This window comes from Cibotium barometz, chromosome 59 (genome assembly GCF_041138505.1).
Source record: "Cibotium barometz isolate CiBa-2024 chromosome 59, ASM4113850v1, whole genome shotgun sequence".
NCBI lineage: Eukaryota > Viridiplantae > Streptophyta > Polypodiopsida > Cyatheales > Cibotiaceae > Cibotium > Cibotium barometz.
Genome location: NC_141104.1, coordinates 7,137,501 through 7,149,944, shown reverse-complemented (window position 1 = coordinate 7,149,944; position 12,444 = coordinate 7,137,501). Strand labels below are relative to the sequence as shown.

Here is a 12,444-nt window from a genome sequence, read left to right as displayed (position 1 = left end):
TGAGGGTGTGTGCACGTGTGTGCAAGGGGGTGTAGGCATAAAAAAATCTTTTTCCTGACCATACTATACCTTTGTTCCAGGTGGCATATCTGTAAGGTCGTAACTACATAAGAATGTATGCACAGGAGTCATCTCCGGATTACTCAGAACCTGTACAGACAAGGATGTGGCTTATACAACTTGATGAGCTCAAAAACCAGGCAACTTTTTGATTATGCTATGTGTCAACATGCCTCAAAATAGTCAATGAAATGGCTTTTATGCTACCAAATAACTCAAAAAATGAACAAAGAAAAAGATAGCTGCAACTAAGGAATCATCCATCATGGGTGCAATGATACTCGTATGATTGCTGATCCAACATTTGCAAACGTTATTCAAAAAACCCAATGTATGCTATATGCCCTTCCATAATATGTTTTTGAAAGGGTTGAAATATTTGTCAGTACAATGTGCAGCCTTGATTAATTAAGAAATGATGCTGCCGAGTGCTTTCTTCACAACATGTTTGAGAACCACATTTTTGTGAAATACCAGGTTCTACATGCAGCAAAATGGCAAACAACCCTACCAAGATTAGCAGGCCCGGAAATTTCAAACATTTTCATACTATCATACTTCCAAACTTTAGGAGTATGAAAAATATAATTGCAAACAAGAGCAATCAGTAACTAAGAAAGACACCTCTTAGCCAATGGGCGCATAGCCCAAAGGTGCAGGTTTTGGAGCTCGGTAGGGGGACGTCCCAAGTTCAACCCTTGCTAGCCACCCATTGGTGTTACCAGACATGTAAAAAGCTGCCTTCAAGCAGGCATCCAATATCGTACCTACAGGTGGATCTACTCATCAGAAAAAAAAAAAAGGAGACCTCTTCCAAGTAGTGAAGACTGAAGAAAAAAACCAAGATATTCCAATCTTTGAGGGGGAGCATCCACATGGTTGTAATTCCAGATGTCTCATACTAATGATGAGGGTGAAGTTATCCACACATGGTTGCAGCAGCAATTTTCTCCACCCATAGTATGTTCAGAAGATCAAAGACCTCTAGTGAATGACTGGTCATAAGAATGGGGAAGTTGTGGCCACGTTTGCCAACCATGTGCAGTAGCTTGCTATCCCCCCACAATCTGAGCAAGGTTGCATAAACATGCCTATCCTTGCAGAGCTCTTTACTGTGGTGTTGTGGGGGCTTCTGCGAACCATGGCCAGTGCCCATCCACAAATTCAGGGAGACAATGAACTTAGAATTAATGAACTATTAGGTTGACCTGTGATGCCAATATGTTGTCGCTGCAGTAGAGACACCCGTGAAAGGCTGGGCACAAAGATGATGCACGTACCTCTTCATAGCTGAAAGTTTAATAAAAGTCTTCACACCAAATAAACATCCTAAAGTCACTTATAAGTGTCCATACATTAAAACTTAAATATAATCCTAACTAATGAAAATGTCCTATGCATCCTATATATCATTATGAAGCTCCTAATGAGTGCCACACATCTCGATTCTCTCCACAGCTGATCTGCAAATCTGAGAATAAATGAGCATTATATCCATCAAATCTCCGCCTTAATGATCAGCTTATTCTCTCTGTCAGTCGGCCAGCATCTCTCATACACCGGGTGAGTTTCTGTCGTGGTAGATGGCTGTCGCAGTCTGTAAAACTGGTCGACCAGCTCTCCCATGCATCCAGAAAGCATGTGCATGAGCAAAACTGGAGTTCCCCTTCAACAATAGAGCTCCTCCGCCAAGAATAGTTGAAACATGTGCTTTTTAGGTCCAGATTGGGCCTACATGCAAATGGCCCAAATCTTGTCCGAGCCCGTCTTTTGGCCGCCACGTGTATTAAATAAGTCCTGTCTAGTGTTCACAACTTACGAGTTGTCCGGTCACTTATAAGTGTGTGTGAACCTGCACCCATAATTATTAGTATGTGAAATCATAAAGGTGTAAATTGGGTTTTTAGGGACACTTACGACCTATAAAACACATGTAGACCACCTGTCAGTCCCAAACCAGTGTGCACATACATGTGCACAGGGTGCCCAGGCGTCCACGGTCCCATGGACAACACAGGCAGCAATCTCAGGCATTGTCTAGGCAAACAAGACAAGTCATCCAAATATAAAATCAAAGTCATGCACACACATGAGTACAGCTAGACCGGAAGAAACACCCATCTGCACAGTTGTATCAGCTAAAATGTCCAGGGCTCAAGATCCTTCCGGAACCTTCGCAGAACATAAAAACAGAAGATCTCCAAGATAGCTAGTCCCAGGGAATCACATCATGTCAGGCTCCATGAGCCATACATGTACTGTCATGTCAGGCTCCATATGCCATATAGACACACCATGTCAAGCTCCACCAACCATACATATATGTCATGTCAGGCTCCATATGCCACACATGAACAGTAGAAAACAGAAGCTATGAGGAATTTTGTGACACATAAGGGTCCACACACGGAGTAGTTTTGACTTTACTCTTGAACACCCTGCCCTTGCCTTGACATTGCGGGGTCCGAGATGATCCAAAGAGCTGTGGGAGGTAGAAAATCCGCATAGCAATTTCTAGTGCACCTTTAGGGGCTAAGTCTACACAGCAAAACAATGGCAACGGCTATGACCATAGACCTACGTGGTCATGTCATAACCACCCTATATATATAGGCCTATATAGATAGACAGCCAGTCCCTTCTCTACACAATTCATCAGTCGTCACTTTCTACTAGCATAAAGCCTCCGTTCTAGCAATTCCAGATCAGCCATCAAAGCTCCCTTCACAAGAGCACACAAGTGTGGGGCTTTGATGTCATGTGCATCCCGCACTTGGATGCCACGTGGACATATCTGTACAGCAAGTGCAAGATGACCTAGAGAGAAAACTGGTCCCTTATGAGTCCCAGTCTGGGACAAGTCACCCAGGGTTCCACTCTAAGCGTCCAAGGTCAGGTGTACAAGTCCCGTACATGGTCTTGGTCACGTGTGCAAGTCCCGCACATGAAGCAATGCCAGCCCGTACTGTGAGTCACCCTCTGGAATGATGACAAGTGTTCCAGGTGTTTGGCTTGTAGCCAGATACTAGGCATTTGGGTCTTAGAGCATGTAGTTGCATGTAGAAGAAGGGGCAAAACTTTGGCCCACCCCAGAAAGGGTATTAGACCCTTGCTTATCAAGGGAGTATCCCTTGTGGGCCATCTTAGGGGCCAAGACTATGGCTGGACATGCTGTCGGCCAACCCTAGAGGGGCCTGGACAGCAAGGTGGCCAGCCCATGTGGCTTGGCCAGCATGTCGGCCGGCCCTATGGCCAGCCCTCATGGCTTGGCCAGACGGTGGGCTAGCCCATGGGCAGCCAGCCCAGCAAAGAGGGCAGCCTGCGCAACCTGCGCAGGCTAGACAGCCCAACAAGGTGGCCATATCATGGGGTGAAAACCGCCTATTAAAAAGGGCAATATTCAGGTCCTGAGGTGAATATTCCAGCAGGCCGACTCCTATAAGAGACCACCAACCAGCACATAAAAAGCCTATAAAAGCGAAGGCTAGCATCTCATTTCATCATCTTACAATTCACAAAGGGCTGCAGAATTCCAAGGGCCATGACAGCCAAAGGGAAGCCTAAAGCCAAGGTAAAGGTTGAAGGTCAAGAGTTAGAAGATCTCCAGAGATATTTGCATTATTTGTTCATAATTCTAATAAAGCAAATACACCATCCATGGTAGGGGCCCTACAGAGGGTATTTGGGACCCACTACTATGTCCAACTCTCTCTCTCTCTCTCTCTCTCTCTCTCTCTCTCTCTCTCTATTCTGCACATATCTCTCTATATTGTGCGTTATCTTCGTCTACAAAAGATTGCTGAATTCTGTCCATTGAAGTACCGATTCTATTCATCAAGCTTCCGTATGTTACATTGGTATCAGAGCCAGCCTTCTTCTTCCAATGTGAAGATTCAGCCAGAAAACCAGAAAAAAAAAAATTCATTTGTGTGGTTGGTTTCTAGACTCCAAAAAAAGAATCCGTACTCCAGCCCCTTTTTCTCCGTCTCCTTCTCTCTCTCTCTCTCCCCCTCTCTTTCTATGCGGCAGGTGTGGGACATGGAGTGGAAACTCGTCCCTTGTGAGCCCCAGTCTAGGACGAGTCAGCCAGGGTTCCACTCTAAGCGTCCAAGGTCAGGTGTACAAGTCCCGTACATGGTCTTGGTCAGGCGTGCAAGTCCCGCACATGAAGCAGTGCCAGTCTGTACTATGAGTCACCCTTTGGAATGATGACAAGTGTTCCAGGTGTTTGGCTTGTAGCCAAATACCAAGCATTTGGGTCTTAGAGCATGTAGTTGCATGTAGAAGAAGGGGCAGCCCTTTGCCCCACCCTAGTCAGGGTATTAGACCCTAGCCTATCAAGGCAAATTCGGGTATGTCCTGGATTCATCTAGGTATATATATATATATATATCCCTTATGGGCCATCTTAGGGGCCAAGAAGCCATGGCCAATGCCCAACAGCCAACACTATGGCTGGGTATGCTCTCGGCCAACCCTGGAGGGACCTGGACAGCAAGGCGACCAGCCAATGTGGCTTGGCCAGCCTGTCGGCCAGCCCTATGGCCTGGGCAGCCCAGTCAGCCAGCCCTCATGGCTTGGCCAGACGGTGGGCTCTAGCCCATGGGCAGCCTGCTGGACAGCCCAGCAAGGCAGCCAGATCATGATGTGAAAAGCACCCATTAAAAAGGGCAATATTCAGGTCGTGAGGTGAATATTCCAGCAGGCCAACTCCTGTAAGAGACCACCGACCAGCACATAAAAAGCCTATAAAAGCAAAGGCTAGCATCTCATTTCATCATCTTACAATTCACAAAGGGCTGCAGAATTCCAAGGGCCAAGACAGCCAAAGGGAAGCCTAAAGCCAAGGTGAAGGTTGAAGGTCAAGAGTCATAAGATCTATAAATACTTGCATTATTTGTTCATCATTCTAATAAAGCAAATACACCATCTATGGTGGGGGCCCTACAGAGGGTATTCAGGACCCAATACTGTGTCCGACTCTCTCTCTCTCTCTCTCTCTCTCTCTCTCTCTCTCTCTCTCTCTCTATTTTTGCACATATCTCTCTATCTGGTGCGTTCTGTTCATCACGAAAGATTGCTAAATTTTGTCCATTGAAGTACCGATTCTATTCATTTGCCATCTATTATATCACTTCAATAATACAATATTCTTCTCTATCTCTGTTACTATGCAATTTGAGTTTTGAAGTTTTGTGCTTTGAAAGATCCTACTTCTTGTGAGTGTTCTCTTGTTTACACTACACGTTGTATCCTGTTACACAGAGCTCTCATAGATCCTTTGGGTCTTTTGAGGACGTTAATATAAACTCTCTCTCTCTCTCTCTCTCTCTCTCTCTCTCTCTCTCACGCGCACACGCACACGCACACGCACACGCACGAAGAGAAAAATACCAACTGCACGCGGCCACTAATCGGAATCCTCAAACGATTTTTGTTTGTTGGACCATCATCTGGAGAGCCAGCGTTTCTTGCCTTGTTTCCTTTAAGCCTCACGCTGGTGGCATTCTTAATAAGGTCAATGGATGCATAATAGAGTAGCGAGCTCTCTCCGTCCACACAAGTAACAGAAAATGGAAGCTTTTGTAGTGGCGGTGACCAACATCCGCCAGTCACACTCAGAAGACCCAAAAACCCCTCCAATCTCTGCAAAAAATCCAAAAATAGTATGATCTATGCAGCCCGGCACAGTTTATTCCACAAGATAAAAGTCAAGTAGATCTTATTTGCACAGCATTATACACCTGATGTACTGCCAGGTATGATACATTGATGTGTAGATTTTCTAAGTAAAAGTTGGAATAACTACCTGGCAAGATTTTCCTGCCAAAAAACGGCCGGACAACAGAGACTCTTCAAAGGATCCCACAAGGGACCTCCTCGTAGTTGAACCATTTAAGCTTGTTACTGGCTTGTATCCCATCTGCACTAACGGGACAGCTTCGTAACTCCATCTTTGACAAAGAATTCCTGGCCTACAAGGTGGGTGTGATTGTACATCATCATAGTTATCTTCCAATTGCAGAGCCCTCTCCCTGATTCCAGCCACACCATTTCCAGCCCGTTTCTCTATCAAAATTGGATTGAATGGGGGAGTCACATTATATGCAGGAGTGAATGTCACTGCAGTGGCCAACTGTCCAAATTCGGTCATACTTGGTGACCTTCTTACCCGTGAGGTGCCTTTAGGACCAAGGGGTGATGAAGAAAGAGTCAAGGAGAGTCCTTGCTGGGAGAAATGCTGATATGAAGTTCCCTTAATCCACCTGTCACCCTGCAGCACTCTTGGAGAAGACTGCTGTTGTTGAAAATGGTTATCCACCATGGTGTTCTGCAATGCTTGCACTTCCTTGTCTGTAAGCAAAGGACCATCTGTCTGTAAACGAGTGTACCCCAGTTCAACAGCTCTTCCTGCATTGCAGCTTCGGTCTGACAAAGGTATGGACAATGGGCTGCTCTTGATGCAATTTCCATTATTTTCTGTTTGATAGACACAGAAACCTGTGCCTGTGTCTTCCAAGACAAACTTTGTGTATGGATCTTGTGAATTGTTAATCCCCTTGGAATGGTGTTGCCCATCCTTGACTTCTTCAGCTTCCGCTTCTGTATGTCCAAGAAAACCAGTATTACTAGTAGAGAGTAAATCTGAGAGAGGAGAGGGGGTTTTCTTTCGCAATGGCCCAGACGACTGGTCTTTAATTTCTTGCAATATTGTTGTAGGAGAATCCAGCTGCACTGACTTCACAAGTTCGGTACTTTGCCCTAGGCTTGTTTCTGAACACGAAGATTGCTGAGTGTTGAAACCAACGATGATCGAGGCAGGATTGCTGTTGTTGAGTGGGTCTTTCAGGAAATGTGAATTCTGACCCACTTTTCCAAATTTCGAGGTGGAATGGCTGGCTCTGTGACCTTCGGCAATTTTATTTGTGTGTAAGTTCAAAATGTCAGCCCTTCCTAGACACTCAGAATACTTGTCTTTGTCAATGGAAGCATATTGTATATAGCCATGGCTGCTGCCATAACTAACAAAGCTACCTTGAGGAGCCACACTTGTGGTGCTGTTGCCTTCATCCATTCTCAATGAGCAGTTACTAGCAAATGCATCTGCCTCCTCATCAGCATCCCCACGAGGGGGCTGCAACAAACCCATTGCCCCAAAAGCTCTCCTAATTCCTTCCAAGGAGCAAAATCAAATTCCTTCCAAAAAAATAAAGGAAAATTAAGAGGTCTTTCTAGGCAACATCTTTCTAGGCAACATCTTTAACCCCTTGAATGGCTGCAAACCCATGCTTTTGTATATCAAAGGCCCAATGTCGAAGTGTTTTGACGTCTTGCGCTTTAAGACCCACATAACAATCCCTTCATTTAGATGCCAAATTTATTCCAAGAGTAAGGGGTAAGCCCATTGCCTTATCCTCCACTTTTATTCAAATGAAATCCTCATCAGACATTCTTTGAATCTTCCAGGTTAATCTCCTCTTGATACACTAAGCTGGTATAGACCCATATCTGCATGTGAATACCTATTGATTGCTTACAGTTGATGTAAGCCATCTCCAAAATAGACCCATGTGTGGAAGTCATTAGCTCAGAATATCTCTGGATGTCTCAACGTCCGTATTTCAATCCTTGTGATAAATTATGCTGCAGTTTCGATCCTTGCAATCTACAATCCATGCTGATCAGCTTGCAATGATGAGACCCTATTTTTAGCAACTCCATGCGTTGGCGCCTACTAAAATTAACCTCAGAATCTTGGCCAATCATGGATACCCATTGGAATTAATTAGATTAAAGACTCCCTCTTCCACAGGTACAGCAGACATTGCATCATGATATTACACCAACATGGAGAGGTGCCCACATAAGAACTTAAGGCTTTGCATCTTCATATTACACACAAACATGGAGAGGTGCCCACATAAGGACTTAAGGCTTTTGCATCTTCATACTTGCCCACACAAGAACGTAAGGCACTGTGATAAGAGGATTAACTATACACAAAGCATTTCCTGTAATAAGTGAAGGCCAGTGCTCTGATATCCCTAAGAGGGGCAAGACACAATACCTTGTTTCTTCTCTCCTCCTCTTGAGCAATGATTGGGCTCGCACAGGCGCGCGGGATTAGATGGGACGAAGCCGCCCAGTTAAGCACAATGGCAAGCCGAACCCTTCTCTTTCGTCTCCTTCTCTGGTGAGGGAAAAGGATGCTACGCCAGAGCTACCACTGCAAAATAATGTGGAGACAACCCACCTTGCGCAGAGGAGAGAGACGAGCGGGGCCAGGAATACACCCCCCCAAAATGGGGCCCCCGAGGGAATCGCCCAATTGGAAGGATGGGAAAAATCCACGTCTCCCGAGAGAGGTGCACGCGGTGGGGACGGTGGGGCAATGTAGTATCAAAGGGATGAACAATTTAACCCTCAAAAGAAAACCTTAATTTTGAAAAGTCCATTGCCTTTCTTCTTCTTCTTTTCTAGAGGGTTTGTTTCATGGTTTTAATCCCCCACCTTATGATGTAAGAAGGGGGGGGAGGGGGCCAGGAGATGTGAGGGCACGGCACGGGGGGTCAATTTGAACTCGGGTCTGTATGGTTTTGTGTCTACCAAGCTATTATGCACAAAAAGTGAGTAGGTGAGTAATATTATTTCAGTTCAACATGGAAAAAGGGGGTGTTCTCGCGCTACGTGGGACATGCTCTGTTGCCCTGCCTCCCATGTACCCATGACCCATTTCACTGAAAGCATAGCATGAGAAAGCCCCACACACGTCATGTGTTTTTGGGAACATTCCTTGCATTTAAACAATGATTTGAAGAAACAATTTGTACAAAGATGCTCTGAAGTTTAGTGTGAAATCGTCATGACTTCCTTCCAATGTTTGTATGTGTGTATGTATTAGCTTTCTAACTACTTAGATGCAAAGGGTCCTCACACCTGCAAAGCAGATATATAGAAACCATATTGTGGTTTGTGAGGCAAGTGACACCTCCATAGAGCATTTAAGAATCCAATAGAAAAACATGCTAAGTTTGTGTTTTCCAAAAAAAAAAAACAGCCGAGGGGAAGAAGCATCAAATGCAATGATTAACACTCCTTGCCCATGTGACGAAGCTATTATATATGTTTGCAACAATTAATGTGCTTTGTCCTTGATCTTGTAAATGATAACAATGCTCCACCTTGAATTCAAAAAACTAAGTACGTCTCCTCTTGGCTCAAATAGTGGAAGCTTTCATGTGCATTCACATTCTACCTTTCTACCTCAAAACTTCCCCCATACATACTCCCTCATGTGCCTTCGCATTCTCCTCATAGCATTTGGCATGCTTATGTGTTGCATATAATCTCGCGACATGGTTTTGGTACACTTAAACATGCTTTTATCATATCCCCTTGCATATCAAAAAGAAGGCATGGCTTTGCTACCTCTCACCTTCTTGTCATGTGTGTGCACAAGAGTGTGCCCACACGTGTGCATGTGTGTGCGTGCACATGCTTGCACTTGCATATGTACTCACATGCATACGCATGCTTATCTTTGACATTGGGAGGTGTTGCATAATTGAAAGTAAAGGAGCACTTTTCAATGGCTACATTATACATTCCTTTTTCCTCCATAATATAAGAAATAAGTGCATTCCTATTTACTCCATAATGAAAAAGTTATTTCCACTCTTTGTCTCTCTATGATGCTTGTGGAATATTCTTCTCCCTTAACACACTTGTGTACCTTAGGTATTCCACCATTCCTCAATAGTTTAGAATTTTTCTCTCTATGATGCTTGTGGACTACTCTACGCCCTCCACCACACGCTTGTGTACCTTAGGTAATCCATCATTCCTCAATAGTTTAGAATTTTTCTAGCAAATTGAATATTGTGTTGTGATCAAACCTAGTAATGACATGCCACCTCCATGCATCCGCTTGCACTTTACTCAAAAGTACAGCCACTCTTGTGCGTGCATGACTTTTCTTCACACTATCACCACCCACGTTCTTTTCGTCAAGCTAGTGTATGCTCTCCGCACTTGTATTCACTTTTTTATTTCTTACTAAAAATCACTGTTATGTAAATATAAGGCCATGATTATAACACATGCAAGGTACGTGTTTTTTTTTTTAAGTGATTTTGTTACGTTCTCATTGAAAATATCCATTTCTTTTCTTTCCATGTAGCCACTCCTACCAAACCTTGAAAAAAGTGTTTCTTTCCAAACACCATTAATGGAAAAGCTTGAAGGTAATCAGTTTTGCCTTTTAAATCAACGAAACTAATGGTTCGATTTGGAATTATGATTATTTTTTAAAAAATATAACCCTTTCAATAAAGACAAAGGAACAATCAAATTAGGATTTCTCAATTTCAGATCAAAGTACACTATATGCTAAGTTTTAAAAGCATTGACCTCCACCCCCTTTTTTTTAATTCATGACTACTTGTTACCTATTGTACATTCTCCACTTTTTCCATCAAATACCCATTTATGCATGGATGATTATTGTGAGGGGCATGCATTTGTCCCCTACAAGAAAAAATAAGGGAAGGAAAACAAAAGATAGCATTCACCCCTTACTATTTATCCATTGCACAAGGCCCCTTTATAATAATGTAAAAAGATGATCATATTATATATGCTTCTTCTTGTTATTACACAAGCTTTTGATGCTTCACTAAATTCTCAAGTAGTGGAAGTGAATGTTGTGATGGATTCTCTTGATGATAAATCTCCATCATCCCAAATTATCTAAAAAGCAAAGCAATGTATAAAAAAACCCCTTTTAAGATGTAAGCAAAAGGTTATTCTCCCATTGTGCGTGATTTAATAGAAAGCTATGTAAAGTCATAACACAATTTGATGCACATTGACAAGGAATGTTCTAAGCCAAATCAAAGCCCTAATCTATAAGCATAGAGTTGATAAGAATGTTAAAATAACCATAAATTTGTTTATGTATCGATCAAAGGATCCTATTATTTTACACCCCATAGAATTTCACTTTATTGTGTACCTGAACCTCTATGGAATGGAAAGATTATCTTACTTGAACTGTAGAAAATGACATCAATATGGATGATGTCAATATCATCAAATTACCTTACTATGATTGATCTAGACGATGTTAATATCATTAAATTACATAAATCTTTCTTTACATGATTGAGTTCATTTAAATTTTAAAATGGACGTGGTAAAGATTGAGGGCACTTCATTGTCTTCTAGCATCTTTGTGGCATGTTGCATATTGGACTTCTTCAAGTATCTTTAAAAAAAACATAATACCTAAAGATTAATTATCATAAAAAAAACATAATACCTAAAGATTAATTATTAATCACAACAATAACTATGTTTACTTTGTATATGGAGGATATACAATGTTTTACCTTTCTCATCAAGTTTTTTTTTTTTTAAAAGTTGGGCGTTAGGAAGCGGGCTTAGTACCCATGGGACCCCCCTTATCCCACTTTCTCATCAAGTTTGTGTTAAACATATTACCACCATTTAATTTTCATGAACCTAAAACTAACAAGTGAATAAAATTTAATGCTTGAATATTGAAATAAAACAAAAACCTCAATGATCAAAATAATACAAGAGATTGTGCTACATGGCATACATACATGTATAAAGGTCTTGCGCGGTGTGAAAGCAATAACTCTCTCTCTCTCTCTCTCTCTCTCTCTCTCTCTCTCTCTCTCTCTCTCTCTCTCTCTCTCTCTCTCTCTCTCTCTCTCTCTCTCTCTCTCTCTCTCTCTCTCTCCCCTAAAAAATCCCGCTCTCAAATGAACTATTTAGTCCAAGAGGTGATATGAGATTTGGTAGTGAACTTTGTGTAGAAAAGAGTGTTCAACTCAAAAATCCCCCCTTTTGTATGAGTGTGATACCTAATTACTCTACATGGGAGTGAGTCAAGATTTTGCATCTTATGTGGGCAAATTTAGTGGAAGGCAACTCCCCTAGGTGTGCTTGCACATAGATTGAGGTGTTATTGTTTGAAACGTTTACAAGTGCATCACATCAAGTCTAGGAAGAGTGTGTCCAAGGTGGATCGGATGACTTAATTGAATGATGAGACAAATGGATTGATCATGAAATATTCATACATTAAAGCTAATCTAGGTAGCTATACTTAAATTGGCGTATAATGCACATATGTATGCATGTGCTTGTCTTTGACATTAATGGGTAAGGAGCATGTCCTAACCATATATGATTGTTTTCTCTCCATATTATATGTATGATGCTACTTGTAGGATACTCCTCTTCCTCCACATGGTTGTGTAACTTATATATTCCACCATTACAATGTAGTATATTCCTCAATATTTTTAAAATTATCTACCAATGCCATGTTGTGGTCAAGCCTAATGACCTGGA

The 12,444-nt window shown here is 42.4% G+C and overlaps 1 protein-coding gene across 2 annotated transcripts in view; it reads right to left on the bottom strand.

The window, feature by feature from the left end:
- The window catches only part of LOC147605436 (uncharacterized), a 28,966-nt gene extending 20,168 nt beyond the window's left edge, over positions 1-8,798 (bottom strand). For both annotated transcript variants that reach the window (XR_015265186.1, XM_086793649.1), the window contains exons 1-3: positions 5,870-8,798; positions 5,455-5,706; positions 70-150 (exon numbers count right to left, since the gene is read on the bottom strand). Coding sequence is in view for 1 of the 2 variants with exons in the window: in XM_086793649.1 (XP_086649775.1) it covers positions 70-150; positions 5,455-5,706; positions 5,870-7,210 (1,674 nt within the window). In the remaining variant the exon portion in view is untranslated. The remainder of the gene's footprint in view (positions 1-69; positions 151-5,454; positions 5,707-5,869) is intronic.
- Positions 8,799-12,444: the final 3,646 nt, after the last annotated feature.